The 21438-nt window shown below is 33.5% G+C and overlaps 1 protein-coding gene across 1 annotated transcript in view; it reads left to right on the top strand.

Moving 5' to 3' along the window:
* MEOX2 (mesenchyme homeobox 2) overlaps positions 1-21194 on the top strand; it is a 64853-nt gene extending 43659 nt beyond the window's left edge. The window contains exons 2-3 of the mRNA XM_036864434.1: positions 5771-5943; positions 19790-21194. Of these exons, the coding sequence (XP_036720329.1) occupies positions 5771-5943; positions 19790-20014 (398 nt within the window). The 3' untranslated portion in view covers positions 20015-21194. The remainder of the gene's footprint in view (positions 1-5770; positions 5944-19789) is intronic.
* Positions 21195-21438: the final 244 nt, after the last annotated feature.

Here is a 21438-nt window from a genome sequence, read left to right as displayed (position 1 = left end):
CAAGACAGGGATGTCCATTATTGCCACTTTTATTCAACATAGTATTGGAAGTCTAAGGTACAGCAATTAGGAAGGAAAAAGCAGTAAAAGACATAAATTGGAATGAAAGAAGTAAAAACTGTCACTATTTGCAGATGACATAATACTATATATAGAAAACCCTAAATACGCCACCAAAAAAACTGTTAGAACTAATAAATGAATTCAGTAAAGTTGCAGGACACAAAATTAATATACAAAAATATGCTACATTTCTATATACTAGAAATGAACTATCAGAAAGATAACTCAAGAAAACAATCTCATTTACAATCACATCAAAAAGAAGAAAATATCAATACCTAGGAGTAAATTTAACCAAAGAGGTGAAAGACCTATACATTAAAAACTATAATACATTGATGAAAGAAAGTGAAGAAGACACAAAAAATGGAAAGATATCCTGTACTCCTGGATTGGAAGAATTAATATTGTTAAAATGCCTGTATCTACTTTAAATTGGCTAAAATTCTTATAACTGCTATCATCTTAAAATTATAGAGGAGGGAGGAAGCAAAGAGAAGGACTTTGTTATAATATTTGCCAGTTTATCCTAGGAATGCAATGCAATGCCGAGGTAAGATTATTACCTACTGTGGGGAAACATCTACATATAAGGTGTGGGTGACTTTAAGAGACCCAAATATTTTATTTTTATGTAAATTCTGAGGTATTTATTTTCAAATTATTTATATCCAGATTCATACCAAGTTATTAAATTGGTACTAATTTAAGAACAATCTTGTGCTATTTTGTCTCTCTCTCTCGCTCTCATTCTAAAATGTGACCTAAAAATACATAGATTTTATAAAGTATCTCAAGTCTTCATACTCTTTCCCTCTATGTAATTACATCATGTGGTATGATTCTGTAATGCTACCAATTATAATATTTGCTTATGTAGGTAGCTACTGCTAAATACTGACACAGTCATGTACACTGAATTTTGATTTTCTCACTTTAAGAATTAGTTGTATAAAATTATGCCCAAGTGTATTGGGAAAAAGTCAAATCTGTAAACTAAAATTTACTCTGACATAATAGTAACTATTCTATTACATAAAAGTTTTGGCTATACACAGTTAATCCTTCAATATCTCCCACCAAGTAAGAACCTAAATGCCTTTAACAGAAATAAATAGGGTATCTTTTATAAATTATTTGTTCAAAACATACAATTGGCAACACAAATGTAATAAAAATAAATATATCTTCAGTTTCACTAATGTGAGATTTATCTGACTTATTTCATTCCTGAAAGCATACTAGACAATCCCATGAGTAATCAAGGAGGCAATGAAGAGGGAGGCTGGATGGTAAACGAGTACATCCACCAATTGATAATCACTGGTCCAGCCCAAAGAATGACTTTTGCATGTTGAATACAACTGTTACTATTACTAAACTGTTACTAACAATGGAAATGTCTGTTCGTTTTTTTTGTCTTTGAAATTTGGGTTTGCTTTATAAGAGAAACTGTTATAGTGGCTCTACATTTTTCACATCAATGGTATAAGAAACAGTGGATATTTTCAATGCTAATTTCTATTGTAGATTTAGCATAGTAGTTTTCAATCCTTTTTTTCCCTTACATACCTCAGTGTATAATAGCCACGTTCATTAGTAATACTAGCTCACTATGATTGTGGTTCTCAAATATGGAGAGTGGATCACCTAGAGGATTTAAGAACCCCTGGGTAAGATTGTTTACTCTGAAAAAAAAAAAAAATCTGGAAAGACTGAAATGCCCACTCATTAAGAAGCTGGAGTAGCAAGTTGGATAAGTTTCCCATAAGGAAGGCAATTTCCCGTTTAAATGTGAAAATTACTAGCATCAATAGGATTATTCTATAAATTACTCTACATCTATCCACAATCTCTATGCCTATATAAATATAATTATTAGCTTCCTATATCTACTATTTGCAGAGCTTTGTTCATAATAACAGAATATCTCTCATTTTGAATAGCTTACAAAACATTAATACAAGAAGTTGCAAAGCACTAGAATAGACTGTGGCTTAGTATTCATTTTTTTCTTCAGAATATGAAATAAGTATTCATTTTAGTCTAAGCTATGGAGACCTTCCTTTACATTTTGATATTTTACAGACATTGGTAAATTATGTTCTTTATTTAAACAAGTTAATAAGTTTACTCAGGGTAGCCAAAAATATACTCAATCATACTTTATTATTTCTCTTTTGCTAAAAGGTATTCTGTGCCACTAGTGAACAGACCAGGCCCTCACATTACTTGTCGTCAGTAAAACATTATTATCTTTTGGCATCCTCTTGCACTAGGGGAAATAAAAAGTCACATGTGGAGAAGTTCTAAATGCTAGACAGAAACGATCCTTGGAGGGCAATTTTTATCCTCCACGGAAGTATTGCAGACTTCTTCCATTAGCATAGTCCCAGGGAGCAAAAGGTTAGGGAACTGGGACTGCCAACTATACCTGAACACATAAGTCAACATTTCCTCCAAGCGGTGAGGGAGTGTGAGAGGGCACCCACATGTGCATTAAAGTATCTGAGACGAGAAACAACAATTGTACTATTTTACATGGCAATGTACTGTACAGATGGTGACATTTTGTTTGCGGTTGTAGGCAAGAAAGGAAGGCAGTTTCCAGACTCCCCCCTCAACACCTACCATTTGGCATAGGATATGGGAGGTTGAAGAAAACGGAGGGAGTTTTGCCTCAGTTGAAACAGCTGGGAAACAGATGGAAGCTAATGTGCAATTTGCCAAAAGCCTCGTCCAAGGCTCTCAACCGTTTTCCACCACAGAAAAGCTAGTCAGGTGATAGTAGTAGAAGCTTCAGGGTCAGCAAACGATGGACTTTGCAAAATACAGGGGAAAAAAGTCAAAAAATGTTTAAAATCCAAGATTATAGAAAATATAAGTCCAGAAGTGCAATCCCAAGGAACATGTTTTTCACAGGAAAGAAAAAGTGGGAGCATCATGGGTGGAAACCACAACAGAATCACAGATCCAAGGATAAAAGTGTCCACATAATTAATTGACATTGGTGCTACCTCAGCTACATTGACATTCTCTTTTAGGTAATGAAATCAAGAAACACATACCCACTCTTTGTCATGTTAATTACAATATAACTATTCCATTTGTGCTTATTGTAAGTGTAAGTGTGCACAATTCACATCATTTTAGTCACTGGATTTCACTTTGTGAGCTACTTTGGTTTGGAATTCAGGCACTTGGTAAGTTGCTTTTGGATATAAATGTTGAATTATAGCCAGACTTTTGTTCAAATTCAGTCACTGGATGTATAAACCTTCTCTTGTATATTTCTAGTTTCAGTGGGCATGTGTATAGATCCACTGCATGTAACCCTTCTTCCAAGAACTGGCCCAAGTTTTGTATGTTTGTGTGTGTCTGTGGCATTTTTGAAGTAGTGCTGAATACTGCGAAAGTTAAAAGAAATCGGTTTCAAAAATAAATACAACTTAATAGGCTTTCCTCAATGTGAATTTGTTCATTCATGCTTATATAAGGGAATGTGTTAACCATGAATCATTCCAATTGAATTGCTTATGAGAAAAAATGCCCTGGCTTTGCTTTCAGTTTCCAGAGTTGCATTACTGAAGGGAAAAGAGAATTGTCCCCACATAAAGAATAATCAGCCACAGATTTCAGACTAAACATGGCTCCAAACTGGCAAAAATATACTTTTGATTCACGTGAGAACATGAGTCCTTGTGAGAGGGACTTATCTGAATATTCTGGGCTGTGACTGAGTTTGCCTTTGCCAGTACAGCTGATGGAAAAGTTAAAAAAAAAAAAAAAAAGAAATCAATCAACAGAAAGTTTTGTTCACATAATACCAGAATAGCAAAATGCACCAAAGATGTGGAGGTTGGCAAATCTGTGGCTTAAAAAAGTGGATAATGCAGGTTCCACTTACAGCCAGGTAAGTTCACATGGTGTAAACATAGCCTAGCTGAGAACTCACACATCTTCTAATCCGTAACTCATCTGGTCCCAGTGGCTTACAATCAGATACAGTCAGCCTGTGTCTAACATATCACAAACCACTTTTTGCACTGGATAAAGCCCTGACTGCCCTGTCAAGGTGGGGAGGCAGTCAACACGGGGCTATGTGACAAGCCCAGAAATGTGGTCTGTGAATTCTAAAGAATTTATGACAGTGCCAGTGCGCCAGGCAGTGAAATATGCCCTGTGATCCCTCACAGGAAATTAATGGCCAAGTATGCCAAAATTTTGATGCAAACCTATTGCCACTGCTGCTACTAGACCTAGAAAACTTTACATTTGGCCAGCGTAGATTCTGGTAAGAGTCAAATCAAAACTGTTTACATTAGAGCACCTTGTCTAGCGGATTTCCATTATGCAGACCCCTCTTGACTTTAGTTAGACTTCCCCCAGCCAGACAGAAAGGAAAAGAGCACTAAAAAAACAACAATATTTTGTACATAGCATATTTAAGCATCATTGGATGAAGAAACAAATACCACTTTAAAAGGTCCTTCATAAAGCTGTACCATACTATATTTGTCAATTAAAAAAATGTCACACTTCGCAATCTGATTGACCGTCATTTTTCCTATATCATTTCTTTCATTTGGCTTCATAGAAGAGTTCATTGTATCACTACCTGGTAAGGGCATCACTATTTGTGTGTACAGGCTCAAAAGTAATTAGAAAACTGAAATAATTTTTGAGAGAGTACAGACATGCCACTTTATCTTGATTATGTTGATATTTCACTGAGGTGAATTTGACATGAATTATTAGAGCTGGTATGATTATCTATTACTTGTATATGTAGAATTTTTTTCCATTATAGACACACGTTCTGTTCTTCAGTATGTTAAGAATGTCTTCTAACCTACATCTCAGGGATATTATGAAGATAAGTAAAATATGTTAATTATGTCTTGAACTCTTAGAAGAAAAGATGGCATGATATGCTTGCTGTAAATTATGATTTTTTCTACAGGGCATTATAAGATTTGGTGTTTGGGTACCTAATTTTAGGTGTTGTGCATCTTATGTTTATCTCATATGTAGGGAAAAAACATTTAAAACTCTGTTCATATTTTGAGTTAAATGAACAAAATTGTATTTATAGATTCCACATTGCACTAAGTATTACTCAAAATAAAAGGAGAGCATTGCTATTGCCTTCAAGGAGACTGCACTTAAATTGAAATTAAAAAACCAATAAATACACACACACGTATGTATGCTTGAACTGACTTTTATGGTCCAGTTGCTAGATATTTGAATTGCTCAGATAGTCACATACTGAGTCACCACTATTTCTTAGGATCACTCTGTTTAGTCATACTTAGACCTCAAGAATTTATGTTGAAAAACTTATTAGAAGAAATTTTATATCTGAATAGTTTCAGATATAAAATTGTTTTCTAGAGGGGCTTTGTTTTATCGTGTTATTATAACAGCATGTTAAGAGCAGTTAAGTTTTTTGTTCCTATTTCAAAAGAAGAAAACTAGACACTTCCCCAATTAGGTTGTGAGTCACTTGGGGGCACACTGGGAAAAAAAAGAAATTTATCTCACCCTGTTGAGATAAGTCTTACTGTCTTTGGTCTCTCTCTATTTTTACCATGTCTAACGCTACCTGGAAAAGTAGTTACTCAGTAAATGTTTCTGGTATGAATGATATGATTGAACATGTTTAAATGTATGAACTAAATCTAATTCTCTCTTTTATTTCCAGACTCCCAGGAAGGAAATTACAAGTCAGAAGTCAATAGCAAACCCAGGAAGGAAAGGACAGCTTTTACCAAAGAGCAAATCAGAGAACTTGAAGCAGAATTTGCCCATCATAATTATCTGACCAGACTGAGGCGATATGAGATAGCAGTGAATCTGGATCTCACTGAAAGACAGGTAATGTCGGATATTGAGATTATATGATATTTTTACTTGCTTTGGGTCAACAGTCTTCTCCCGCCATTTTTGAAATATCTAGATCTGTGGTTCTTAAATATCATTGGGAAGACAGATTTTCTCCTTCATGATGAAGTTTTTGCCCAGCAAAATGACAAAATTAAGAAAGAATAAGATAGCCATGTTTTATAGAAAACTGCATTTATTCAGTTTAAGGAATCATCCTTTGTTCTGTGATTGTACCTTTCTTATATTTTTTGATTTTAAAATATTATTTCTTTTATATAATGACGGCATATGGAGAGGAATTTTATTTGCTTATATTTTAAAATCTCCTTATTTTGCATAATAGAAAGTTGGCAGTCCCCTGTTAGTTTCCTCTATTGCTCAGGTTAGGGTTTATGTTGCACATTAACCCCCAAACCTCAGTGACACAAGAAAAAAGTTCATTGTTTGTTCACTCTCCATACTAACTTTACAAGTCCAGCACTCCAAATAATCACTCAGGGACCCAGTCTGACCCTCTGGCATCCTGACATGTGGTGTCCTTGGTAACCACAGGAGGTAAGAAAGAGTTGGAGGTTCATGCATTGACCTTTAAATGTTTTCACCTGGAAATGACCCATGTCACTTCCATTTACACTCTAATGTCCGGAAATAGTCAATGGTACCACTTAAATTCAAGGGAGCTGGGAAATTATGGGAGCAAGGCCACATAGATCATTGGTAAACATTTCTACCCCATTACTTCAAATATTTTTGAAATTGTATTGGTCTCAGAAGTTCAAAATTCTGGTACCCACTCATTTAGAGAACACTTTGAAATTATTAGTGACCTGTGGACACCAGTTAATAAGACCTAGATAATATTTTTAATTAATTACTTTTTAGGTCCTTTCTTGTATTTTAATTGAATGGCAAATGATTTGCTCCAGTAGTGTTCCCAGAGCACTCCTTATATGGGTTCTGATTTTCCCTAGGAGAATCTACCCTACTGATGGTTAATAGTTGCTAATCTTTAGGAAAACATTCCTGAAAGGCAAATGCAAACATCTTTATGGACAGTGCAGTTTTGATTGGCACTCTTAGGAGTAGAGTCTCATTTCCTTTTCCACTGTATGCACCTCCTCCAGGGATCCCACTGGAAGCAAAGAAATATCAACATGGTGTGGACAGATGAATACTGTCTTAGGAGAGCAAGTTATTTTATCCAACTTCTTCAATCATCTGCTTTCCTTCTGTTAATTTCTGTATTTCAGGTTTTAGTAGGATAATTCTGGGTAGTGAAAATATACAGAGGAACACTTTTATGTGGTTTTATTTATTGGCAGTTTATATTTTATTAAATATTACGACTAGTACCGAAGTTATGGAGCACAACATTTTCCTTCCCTTGAACTTCACATACAAAGTTCTCTCCACAAGTGTACAACATTTAGCATGCTGGAAAGCAGGATCCAAAATCTGCATCGTCAGACATCTGTTTTTTTGCTTTTATTTTTTTTTAACTGGAAACAGAAAAAAAGAAGGAGTGTGGAATTATACATTAATGTTTTTGTATAGAGGCAGTGAATTCTAGGAAATGAAACTATATTTTAAATGATACATAAAGGAAATAAGAAACTAGGGTTTGCTTGTAATCTACAGAAATATGGGATGCATTACTGTGCTTAGTCTAGAGAAAAGTCAAGATCTGTGCTTTCTTTTCTGGGAATGTCCTATGGTTACCTGTCATTATCTGATCATAGAGCAGAGGCCTCACTTTTGGCTAAGAATAATGTCTTTTTAGGAGAAATTCTGTAAATTTGATTTGGGAATTTTGAAAGTATTTTGGGTATTTCTTATTTTTTCCTAACTGACTTGCCATTCTTGGAAAAGAATCAGAAGCCATTATGTGAAAAACTTATGTACATATATATACATACCCACACCCACACTATATACACGCACATGCACAATTTTAATCTTTGTTTTTTAAAAAGGGTCCCTTTAAAATTTGTATCACTTAGCCTTTGCTGTGTAACAAGCCACTCAAAAGTCTTAATGGCTTTAAATAATAACCAACATTTAATTTGCTCAAAATTTTGAAGATCAAAGATTTTGACTGGGCTCAATTGGCCTACTTCTGGCCTTACCTAGAGCCCTCATGGAACTGTAGTCAGCTGGTGGGTAACTAAGAATTGGTTGGTGTAGGCAGCCTCACCTGGGACATCTTGTCCCTGTTGCATATGTGGTTTCATCTTCTGATAGGCTCCCTGGGATTCACAAATGGTGGTAGAAGCATTCCCAGGAGTATTTAGAGGAAAAACGCCAATGTACAAGGGCTTTCAAAGCCTCTGTTTGCATCATATTTACTAATGTCCCATTGTCTAAAGCGAATCATATGACCAAGCTCGGTGTCACTGTAAGAGAGGACTGCCTATGGCCTATGGGAGTAGACACATAGAAGGAAGACAAAATTTTTGGGGGGTCATTAGGGAAACAATCTAACTATAGCCTCATAAAGGGAAAAAATAACAACAACAACAATAACAACAAAAACAAACACTGAGAGTTAATTAGGTTTTCAAAGAATTGAAAATTTGGTATTGTGTAGAAGTTTTTTGTCCTATAAATCTCTATTAACAGTTTTGCAAGTTAATAAGAAAATATGATGGATGCATGTGGAATCTAAATTCCCAATCAAAATTATGTCTTTAGTTTTTGTTAGTCAGAAAAAAATTTAATTGTTATGAGAAAAATCTGAACAAAAATCCTAGATTTGCCAATTGGAATTGGGTATTCTTAGACAAGTAACAATCTCCTCCAGGCATAAAATGGAAATTAAAACTACCTTCTCTTTCTTCTACTCAGGTTTATATGTCACAATGAATGTGAAATAAATTTTAGCATAAACTATAAAACAAATCTATCACCCAGAGGGGGGAAAACTTCTTTGCTATGCAAGGCATAGTGAGTTAATCCTTTTGTAACACAAATATTTGTTGAGCTAGATGATAGAAATAAAATCTTGTTAAAATAAGCTGGACAAGTCTGGTAGAACTCATGGAAGAAGCAAAAATTGAACAATTGTTAACTATTGTGATGAGTGTTGAATATCAAAAGAGAGGAATGACAGGGTCATCTGAGAGAATGTTCCTGGTTATGCCAAATGCTCATGTCTTTTTCCTCTACTTCTGTGCACATTCAGTGTCTTAAATTAAGACTCTGAAGGCTTTTTTTCTGGGCTGAATTTTACTATGCTAAATTCATCAGAAAAATATTGTATGCTGTCAATCAATTTTGCTATTCTTAAAGGTCTGAAAGCATATTCCTCCAAGATGCCAGAGCGCTCATCCCAGTGAGATATTTTCAGTTTATTTTCTCATGGTTGGGCTTTTAAAATTATAAACAGAGAGTTATAAACTGAACCCTTTGCATTCATCTTCTTTTAATTGAGATACAGCTATTCCATTACTTTGATTTTGCATTAATGTCATACATACTTACCTATGTAATCTATATCTTGACATATGAAATCTTAAATAACTCCACTTTTATAGGATTTCCACATGTAAAATATTCTAATTATAGATGTACAATTTTTCAGTTCCATTCTGCTGCAAGATTTATTTTTTCCATACTTTAAAATAACATGAGATTTATTAAAGTAACTTAAATGTATACACCAAAGAATATTATATCTAACTCCATTTTGTTCAGTGTTTTCCTTAACTTTAATAGGATGTTTAATCTCCTAAAATTATTTTTTATTGATTTTTTTAAAGCCTTTCAAGATTCAAATATGGAAAAAGAACTTGTATGTTCTAATAATGTAAAGGGAAAAAACAACAAATATTGAATCATTTCCATTAATAGCAAATTGTTTCACAAGAAATAACTTTCTCGTAAATGAAAACTTACTTTATAACCAGAAACAGTTTTTAGATGTAATTTTATTTAGAAAATTTACATAATTGCCTATAAAATATGTATATGTATAATTGATATGTTATTTGTAGATACTGCTCCCTTGTTTATATCACCCAATCAATATACTTGCCACACATGCTCTGATGGGCCACATACATGTGATTATAAATATTTGCAATAATGATTAGGTTTCCTTTTAGAGAAAAGTAAGGTACACTAAATCCTTAAATATCACTCGGGACTCAAATTTTCAAATCTGAAGAATAGTTCTGAAATCTCCAAAGAAATCGGACTTTTATGTTTGTGTCTCCCATAATGCAATGCCTATACAGGCAGGAGATGTCTGTAATCCCCTTTGAACTCCATCTGGCCAAAGAGGAAGAAGAAAGAAGGAGAAAAAGAGGCTTATCCTGCAAAGGAATTCCATGTTAGCACTTAGGTGTTAAAGAAAATTGTTTTATGTTAAATAAAAATGGATACACTGGAACAAAGTTGAGCTTTAAATATTTTAATTATATAGTGCTGTTTTGTGGAACAGTTACCACTCTAGTAACCTTCCAGTTTCTAATTTACAGCCTCAAGTGTACAACATATTCTCATATACCCTTCTCAGTCAACATCTAATAATCCTCAGTTGGCAGAGCCACTTGGAATACTTTGAAGAGCCAGTCAGTCTGAAGACCCTCCTGTCCCAAGATTTTTTTTAAGTTTGACAAGCTTATTCTGGCTTTTTCATCCATCCAGATACACTTGGAAAAAGCTCATGCCAAATTTTTAATGTCTCACAATGGGAAGAAGAGGGAAGGCAGCTGCATAAAACTATAGGAGTGACAAAATGGACATATTTATAGAGTTAAGGCTGCCAAATATAGAAAGAATGGGAGATCCTTCCTTTTCACAAAATCATTTCACAGAGCTAATCAAAGGTGCAATGTTGCAGATTTGTAAGCTAAGATTACCAGGATAAACAGCCTGAATTCATGATACCTCTGCCAAGATAAATGGAAAATCCCACCTAGTTGGATCATATTACATTAGTGGGAATGAGAGGGATTATGTTTTGTTTGTTACTCATAAATCATTAAATGGCTCAATGCCAAGTATTTTCCAAATAGACGTCCATTTTTTGGATGACTGTGAAGGAGAATTTTTCCTGTGCCAAATAAACAGTGGTTTTGTGTTTTACTCAGCATTTTGCGCAATCCCTCCCCTTTGCAGGTTTATTTCTATACATTTCTATGAATACTTTCAGTTACTTAGCTAATAAATTATGTCTCCAAGATCAGACATATTGTCTATTCAGCGTAATCCAAGAATACCTGTGTAGCCAGTGATTTTAGATATTTGCTCATTTCTTTAGAGTAGTATTTAACAGTCACGTAGAGTAATGGTTAGATATTTCTTTTGCATAAATCATGGTGTGCCTGCTAATTTGAGAGATTAAATATGATTTGACTCTGATGGGAAAAATGGGGTAGAATAGGGTGGACAATTTGATGGTGGAATATACAGTGGAATCTTAGTTCAAAATAAAAAGAGCTATTTCCTGAATAATGCTGTTTGTTTGTTTTTTTAAAGAAATGCATATCGACAATGTGTGGTGAGCTCTAAAAGCCACATTCAGAACTGCCTTAGGTTCCACAAAACAAAGGCTACGATGTAAAATTTAAGAATGTCAATAATAAAGCAAAATCTATAAAGAGAAGATTAACAATTCCACCCTCTCCTAAATTAATTTTCAGAGATATTAGCTGTATAAAGTAGAAGGCTGAGAAATAAGCAATTGAACCCTAACCGTTTACCAATGTAAATATCCAAGTTTGAAATAGTATAGAAAAAAATCAGAAAAATAAGACTCCACCCTTATTGAACCAGCCTTGAGAGTATGTAAAGAATCTATTTTTTAAAACGTTCTTAGGTAGATGAATAGAGAGATAGACGTAGAGATATACAGATACATTGCTATCTACCTATATATATATACACACACATATAAAATGAGCCTTAATTTTAGGTATTTCCTCAATAAGGAAACAAATAATTAACTTATATTTAATCAATAAATCGACAGTAACATTCTGAAACATATCATGCGTTGCAACACAGATCATCATTTAAAGGGTAATGTTAAAGAAAAAATCTTCTGTAATGAAAGATTACTCCTTTTCCACAGTATCCTTGCGATCATATAAGGTTTTTTGCATGTAATTTAAAATGAATTCTAAAACTAAGAAGCTTCTGGAAATTTTGAGAAGCCGGTTCAAGTTTTATGTTGACATCTTCAACTTTAAAGAGATGTTCTGTTATCTAAAAATGTATGTAGAGCATTGCATATGTTCTATGACATCTATAAAATAGTAAATACAGATCTAATAATGGACAATTTCTAGAGAATTTGGCTATAAAAGACTTTCTACCAATTAATCTCACTATTTCCATGACTCCTCATGAAAACCTGAGATGTATTTAACTTAGGATGGATTTTAACTTCATTTCTCTTTATCACTTCTAATTCTTATGCTGAACAGTTTTTTTTCAATTTTTTGAAATTTTCCCAGTTATTGAAATTACTGAATACTTTTGTGGTCAGTGTATATTCATATGATAGTAATAATTGCCATTATAAGTTCTTAGAATAATTTTGGAGACAGCTCCAATATCTAATAAAAGTGTAGTGAAGGTTCACATGTATCCTGATATTGAAATTAGTTGTCAAGAAATAATAAGAATATTTAATTAGATTGAATCATAAGAATTGCCAAAATTCTACTGCTCTTATAAGAATGGTGAGTTTCTGTGTTTCAATCAATATTTACATTTGATAGATTTCACTTAATTAGACAGTGGGTAGGATAAAGTTCATTTCTTAAAATTGTATGTACTGATTGTGATATATTGCTAACTATTGTTAAACATTATCCCAGAGATTAGGCAAGATGTTGCAAGCAAAGGTCATCATTCTAGTTGATCTTAGTAGTTTAAACAAGATAAGTACCAGCTGTGGGTCAGAATACACAATTTCCATGTATTCAAGAATTGCTATTCAGGAATTTGTTAACACAGTAATGGAGCAAAATGCCTAATTTAGTTTTGATATTTCCACTCAGATTTGCTGAAGTCATTTACTCATGATATACTGAGCTAAACAATATTTCACTTAGAATACCTAAAAGATGTATCTGTTTTTTTTAATCTTGTATAGAAATAGTGTAGTGAATTTTCACTGTAAATTAATATTAATAAAGTAGGTCATTTGAATTGAATTTCATCAGGTATGACAAAAGAGGTAAAATTGTTAGCATTTACTACTACTATGACATTTCTAAAGGGTCAAATTTAAAAGTGGTCAGTCCTCTAAGAATTTTGCTCGTCATGTGAATGATTACTCTGGCTGCATTTTTGATAAGGAGAATATAATACATATGATTGGCTTGTAATTAGTTTATTTCTTGTTCAACATGTTATTTGCCCACGGCTGCCAATGGCTAATGCGTATTCAGTTTGTTCAAAGACATGTGAAATCGTAAATGTTTTATGACTACATTTTTTTTTTAGTGAGCCTGGTTCTCAAGCATTCTAAGTACAAAAAGAAAAAACAGAGACTTTGAAACTGAAAATTATAGAGGCCGGAAAATGATTTCCTGGTCTTAAACATTGTGTTAAAATAGAGGAGAAAGGTGAGTGGCAGTCCTCTACAGAGGGATTCAGGCTTTTAGTCATGGAATATGTCCTAACCCCCTTCACCCCCCAACACACACACACACAGACACACACACACACACACACACACACACACCACGTCCCAACCCCATGTTGCAATGCTATAGAAACAGCAGTCAACCGGTAGCTCCCACGTGCTTCTTGGAAATAGCCGAGGGATTCCTTCTCTTAATCAGATATAAATCTATTCAGACAGGAAGAGTAAAGAAGGTTTCTTTTCCCCAATTTTTCATCCTTACCTTATAGAGCATTCTTGGTTCTAATTCTTCAGTTTAACCACTGACTTTGCCACTGAATTACTTGGATAAGTCTTACTGGGATCCATTTATTGATACAGTAGGTTTACTAGATCAGCCGCCATGATCAAATTTAATCACACCTGTGATAAAATTATATTCATACAATTACTCCTTTGCATGTTTTCACATGTTAAAGATGTGAATAAATATTTGTTAGTGTTTACAGTATTTCAAGTGTTCATATGCAAATAGAAACAGTTGAAATATTAAATCTACAAACTCCAGATGTTTAGAAACATCTAGATATGTCACTGAAATATTTAGTTTTCATCCAGATGTTACGTGTTATGATTGTTTCTTCAAAAGACAGACATTTATTGTAGTCTATAGATATGGGTTATAGCATTATGTAGATTCTACTTTCTATCAACCAGTTTGCCTCTGGCCATTTTAGAAAATTGTATGACAATACAGTTACATATTTCATTTGTGTTCTCCTGATATATTGTGAACCCTCAAGGACAGGTATTATGAACTTATACATAGAAGGCCATATGTCAATGGCTAAATAAATTAAAGAGATAAAACGAATGTTTAGCAAATAGTAACAATGATTCTCAGTTACAGTATTTTTATTAAAAAGAAAAATTAGATTTCTAGATTCTGAAATATCATTTACACAAATTAGCTACAGTAAGATTCTCTTAGCTGCTTTCTTCAGTAACGAGAGTCAAGATGTGAATAAATGTTTTCCTATTTATTTAAATAGTAGTTTGATTATCCAGGCAATGTGAATACTAAGTACTTGTAAACTAGGGGATTAAAAAGTGAGGCGTCATAATAATCAGATGTTCTGAAAAGTAAAGTTTATAACTGAGCACTTTAAATATTTACTACTAATACTGCAGGCTATTATTTCCTTTGTTATTTTTTTATTTTGAAGATTTTGTTGAAAAATATTACCTTCATGCAGAAATATTAAGAGCCTATAAGTTTGGTTCATATTGCTTTCGTTTCATGAACAATGGTATTTTTCATTACTCAGATTCTTGTGGGAGAAAGAATTTATTTTTATCTGAGTTATTAATCATACTATGTAACAAAACATACTTCATATGGAATCTTGCCCTAGATCCAATCTTAAAAAAAGGAAATACTAAAAAAAACACAACAAAACTCATTAACCAGCATTTCCAGAGAAATTGCCGATAGGAGATAAATTGACTTTAAGCCCAAATAAAATAATAAAAGTTCACAAAATTTATATATCACACTCCAAGATGGACATATTTTAGTTGTATGCAAAACATTTGATGATCCAATTTCCTAGCACCTAAGGTATTACCCTAGGTTACTAGAACAAAAAATTCAGAGACACACAGGATGCCAGTAACAACAAGAGCATGAGATTCCCAGAGGAAAGAAATCATTTGCTATAATAATTGTGTGGCAGCAAAACAGTGTGGGACATTGAATGTAGGGATAGAGTTCATGCCATCTCATGGACCATTGGGGGAACCTGTTATTAGGGGATTAGCAATGACACCAACTACAACAACAAGCAGTTTAAAGATATTCTGTAAAAGATGAAGCTAATCTTTACTCATCTCAGTATATGCCAAAGGCCTCATATACAGTCAGTAAACTGCCCTTGAGGGCAGGAACTATTTCTTATTTATTTGTACACATTCCTCAATCTAACCCCTCTTACCTGTTACTAAACATTCAGTAATATTGAGTGTATGAATGAATGACTAGAGATTCCAAGTCACCAAGGAAACACAAGATTAGTTTTACTCTACTTAGTTTTTAAGTGCAGATTATTATATGAAACACACTTGCAAATTTTAATCAAAATAATTTGCATATTTAAAAAATTGTCAAGCATTTGAATGATTATTCTTTAGCTATCTTACAAAAGTATTTTTTCAATCCAGCCAACGAAGCTGGATTATTAAGTGATAATAAATTAAACTATAAAGTTTCTTTATTTATAAAACCATGGAGTTATTATTCTAATGGCAGTATTGACATAATCCGGAATTACTTTTATAGATTTGTTTTTAATACTGTGATGGTTGTAGAAAAACATATGCTTTTCCCCAAAATCTTCTTCTCCATATTTCAATTCATCCCAATATTTTATATTTGAAAATACAACTGGACACACTGACTTCTGAAGTTCTGTACTCTTCCTTCCCATTTTTATATGGTGTACTCATCATGCATCTGTTTCTGTGTTTTGTTCCATTACTAAATTCACGGAGTTCCTGTATCAAATATGTAGCTTGAAATAAGAAAATACCTCAAGGTATTTCAAGAAATACCTCAAGAAAATACCTAAAGGTATTAGAATGATTAGATTTGTTATATAATCATCAAATGCTTTCACATATACATGCATATATCTATATATCCATATATATGTATGGATACATAGCTACTATTGAAAACTCTGAAGTCTTTCATTTGTCTGTTTAAGAAAATGAAATGGCAAAATTTCACATGGTAGACATAGGAAACAACACAAAATAACCTATACTGTTTCTAAAATCAATACCATATTCTTACATTTTTCTCATTTAGAATTGCACGTAACAGGTTTTATACTGGTATTATAGAATTAATGCACCCCTCCTCCCAGAAAAGGAAATAAGTGTAGATTTAAAGAAATCTATTCCTCCCATTTTCTGCCAAGATTATTTTGGCTGGATATTTCACTCTTTGGTGACAATGATGATGATGTGTTTCTTCCATCTGGAATTGTCCATGGAGAAAATTTCCCTATGGAGAATATTGAAAGGCTCATTATTCCAATATTACAAATATGAAAATTGAGGCAGAGAGAAGTATAATTTTCTCAAATTCACACAGAAACTCAGAAGTGAAGCCAGGAGTAGAGCCCAACTCATGTGGAAAAGATCTAATGAAACATGCAATGTCAAGCTTGCAAAGGTAATTAAATTGAGTAGTATAATTACCTAAATTACAGTACAGGAAAATAGTGTCATATTTACAAACCTAATTATATTGAGTAGGAGAATTACCTGAATGATAGTAATCATATGGATGGAGTTCACATACTTTATATTCTTTACTTTTCTAACCTGAAGGTTTAAAAAGCAGGAGTTTGAAATATAACAGGAACAAAACCAAAAAAAAAGAAAAAAAATCAATTTGGAGCCAAACAAACCCCCAGGTTTAAATTCTGGCACCACATTTTCCCATCTGTGTACTCTTAGGCAAGTCACTTAACCTTTGAGTCTCAACTGCCTCATCTATAAAATAGGAATCATATAGAAAAAATTTTGAGTATTTGAAAAATGCATATATAGCACCTATCAGTATAGGGGCTTAGCCCTAAGTAGATATGTGATTAAAAATCACAGCTTGTCATTTGGCTATTAAGTAATAATAATACAAGAACACCAATCAGCTTGTTTATAATCAGTCTATTTTACTACATATTCTGCGTTTCTAAGCAATCTTTTCCTACATTTTCTTATTTTTGATTGTTAAATGGATTAATATATGTATGGATAATGTATGATACAAGATTTTAATTATGGCCTGCTAGAATAATGAAAATCCAGAGTTGAGAAATGACTTGGTTTAAATATTTTTTGGTGCCAGCATCTGAGAAAACTGTACAAATTTTGATGGAGTATTGTGATTTGAAGTCCACTTAAATAAGTACATCTTTAGAAATGTAATATGTTTCTCTTTACTTCTCTTTAGCACTCTGCATTTACAGAAATTGAGATTGTTTCTAAAATGAAAATGGAGAATATTCAAAATATTCCTGGAGTAGAATAAAACAGAACTATCTCTGCCAGATATAAAGACTTACTATGAAATTATAATAATTAAGACTGTGGTTTTGTCAAAAGGTTATAACAAATGAGTGCATCCAATAAAGCTATGTGTAAATGGAAACGATGTATGACAAAGTTGAAAACAATAATTTCTGGAAAAAGGGTGGACTATTCGTTAAATGGTCTTGGAATAAACTTATTATACAACTGGAATAAAGTAAATTAGAAATTTTCTTTGCAGTATGTACTAAAATCAATACGTCATGGATTGAGCACTTCAGTTTGAAATGCAAACCTTAAAACTTTTAGAAGAAGACAAAGAAGAATATCTTAATGGTCTCAGAAGAAAGAAGATTTTTAGAGACGACATGAAAAAGATAGCCATAAGAGAAACAATTGATAAATTTGAATATAATAAATTTTAGAGTATCTGATCATCAAAAGATACTCTAAGGAAAAAAAAAAAAAAAGATACTCTAAGGAAAGGAAATGGACACACTATAAATTGAGAGACTATAGTAACAGCCATATAACCACAAAGCATTAAATTAGCATTCAGAACATATTTTAAGAGTCCATAAGGAATGAAATTAAATCCAAAAACAACTCAGTGCAACCCAAAGATGTGGAGGCACTTCACAAAAGAAGAGATACAAATGGGCCATAAACACTTAAAGATGCTGTACTTTATAGTAATCAGGAAATGCAAACTAAGAACATGGTGCGATAACATTTATAGTCATTATATTGGAAAAAAACTGACTGATAACTCCAACGATTGACAAAGATGTGGACTGATAAGAACTCTTACACCCCGGACTGTGGGGGGTTAAATTGATGAAGCTTTGGAAAATAATTTTTCTGTATTATCATGTTAAATTCAACATTCATACACCCTGTGTATGATGGCAACTCCTGGATGTATACTCAGAGAAGTTCTATCACATGTTTATCACAACACAAATGCAAGAATATTTATAACAGCATCATTTATAATGGGAAAAAACAAGTTGTTCAAGTGTCCATGAACAGGAGAATGGGTACACTGTGATATATTCACACAATGAAATCGTATACAGTCATGAAAAATGAATGAATGCAGTCTCTTGAATCAACATGGATAAGGCAAGAAGGCTATAGTTAAAAACATTCCATTTCGATAAATCTAAAAGACAGGTGAAATTTAACAGTACTCTTTAGGGTCACATGTAGTGAAAAAAGCTGTTGTCTCTGTTTATTTCTTTGTTTCAAATAAAGGCTTGGGGATGATAAACACAAAATTCAGGCTTGTGGTAACTTTGAGTGGGGTAGACAGAGAAATGCAATGTAAAAGGAATAGTTAGCCTAATAAGAATATACAGTGATGAGAAGTGCAACAGGAAAGGAAGTGAGTTCCTCCTAAACAAGAAAATGAAATGATGCCATTATTATTATGGTTGTGGTCATGGATGGTCATTTAATGCATGTCTCTACAAAGCTGATGAGACTAACATAATATACAATCTCAGTATTAGCAATTAACAAGTATCAGTGAAAATTTTGGATCTTGATCTTGTCTTGAGGAAATCATTGGAATCACATATATGTAAAGTAAAATAAAAGTACTAAGGGCAGGGAAAAAAAAGCATAGTTCAAAAGAAGATGGACTCACTCTGAGGTGGAATGGTCAAGTAAAGCTTTGGGAATGCAGCCGTGGACTGCAGCGGCACAGAATGACCTTCCAGATGTAGCTTCATCAGTAGCACCCTGAGCATTTTTTAAATGGGTTCAGGAATTGACAGGCCGGAGTGGGAGGAGGGCTGCTGTTTGGCCCAGACAATTATTAAATGTTAGTTCTAATTCACAGAAACTCTTTATAAAGCTAAATACCTTTGAACAACCTAAAATGATAGAGTACTTTCCCATCTATTTTTTACACTGTATGTCATAAAATGTGAAATATCGTGCTTGGTACCTTCTGAAAGTTTTAAAATTATTCTCATGAACGTGGGACATGATTAAATTCAATGCTGATTTATTTTCATATTCATTCTTTCATAGTGTGTTTGTATAAGCCTTGGAAAAGCTATTTTTTTCACTGATGACCAAAAAGGAAGAAAATAATGGTCCATTTAACTTTCTTTCGTGCTTTCTTTTGTTTGATCCCTTTCTTCGTTAAAGGTGAAAGTCTGGTTCCAGAACAGGCGAATGAAGTGGAAGAGAGTAAAAGGAGGACAGCAAGGAGCCGCTGCTCGAGAAAAGGAACTGGTGAATGTGAAAAAAGGAACACTTCTCCCTTCAGAGCTTTCGGGAATCGGTGCAGCCACTCTCCAACAAACAGGGGACTCTCTAGCGAATGAAGACAGCCACGACAGTGACCACAGCTCAGAGCATGCACACTTATGATATACACGGAGGGGATCAGCTCCGTTCTCAGGAAAGAAATGTTGTGATGGCAAGCCTTCTTCAAACATCGTTTACACAGAGAGATGACTAGGACCGTGATTTTTAATATTATTAAATTCAGGCATCTCGAGTCTGTTTCTCATGATATGTAGAGGGTTTACACTAAGTGCCACTTATTAAAGATTCTTCTACAGTGAAGATGGAGGTGAACTTGCTCTGAATATTCCAGATGTGTTGGTCGTGTGTAGGACAGTGAGCAGCTTTGTGTTTGCTTTTGCTTGCACTGAAAATTAAATTGCTATCAAGAGCAAACTATGAGACATGTGCATTGAAGGTGCCTCCAGAGTGAAGATGCAGAAGGTGAATTTGCTCTGAACATTCCAGATGTCCGAGGTCATGTGTGTGACAGTGGGCAGGTATTTGCTCTCGCTTGCACTGACAATTACACTACTATCAAGAATAAACCATGAAACATTTTATCCTGAACAGCCACAGTGCCTGAAATCACTCTTAAGTGGATTAAAAAATGTATTTTAACTCTGTATATATTACCCTTAAGTCATTTTCCTGTCTTCACTAAGTTTAGCAATGCATTCGTATTAGCTGATGAAAATAGGCACTCACGATGACAACCAGAACCAGCTTCTTGTCTTTTTATGCATTTTGTCATCCCAGAAACAATCAGCACATGCTTACTTGTGTTTGAGTAGAGAAAAATACATTAGAGTCTGATAGGACATATTCTTGTACCACAGACAAAACAAATCTTATGTTGCATTTTCTATCAACTGCTGCTAATACATTATTATAAAACTTACCTAGCTCCTCAATTCTTCCTATCTTATAGCTTGGAAAAAAAATTTAGGATCATAGGCAAACCAGTTACTTGCAGAAAGAGCTTTGTATGACAGACATTGTCTGATTTTATTTCTATAAAGTGTTAGCTGTTGTGAATATGATTTAATTAACAAGAAAAAGGGTTTCCCCCTGATTGGCCATGGCGTTAGACAAGTTGCAAAACAAAATTGATTCCTCAAGTTGGTAGAAGGTAAAATTCTGAATGTTTTCAAATTAAATTCAGTAAAAACACATTATCTTTTCATATATGATGTATTCATGCAGAACAACAATCTTTGTATTTTGTAAAAAAAGTGTTTAATAAATGATCCTTTGTAAATAATTTTGGTCTCCCTACAGTGATTTCCTAAATGTTTACAGGTTTTCATGATAATGCTGAAGTCCCAAATTCGTCTGCACTTGTGTAAATCCAGATGATCATAATTAGTGAATCATCTACATTTTTTTTATTTCTGAACTTTTTTATTACTGAAAAAAATCCTTGTGTAATAAAAAAGCATCTGAGAATAGGCATGTGGTAAGCCATTTCCCTGATTTGAAGAATATGCCAAATAGATTTCTTTGTA

Source organism: Balaenoptera musculus, chromosome 9 (assembly GCF_009873245.2).
Source record: "Balaenoptera musculus isolate JJ_BM4_2016_0621 chromosome 9, mBalMus1.pri.v3, whole genome shotgun sequence".
In the NCBI taxonomy this organism is placed as follows: Eukaryota; Metazoa; Chordata; class Mammalia; order Artiodactyla; family Balaenopteridae; genus Balaenoptera; species Balaenoptera musculus.
This window is presented reverse-complemented; position numbering and strand designations above follow the sequence as displayed.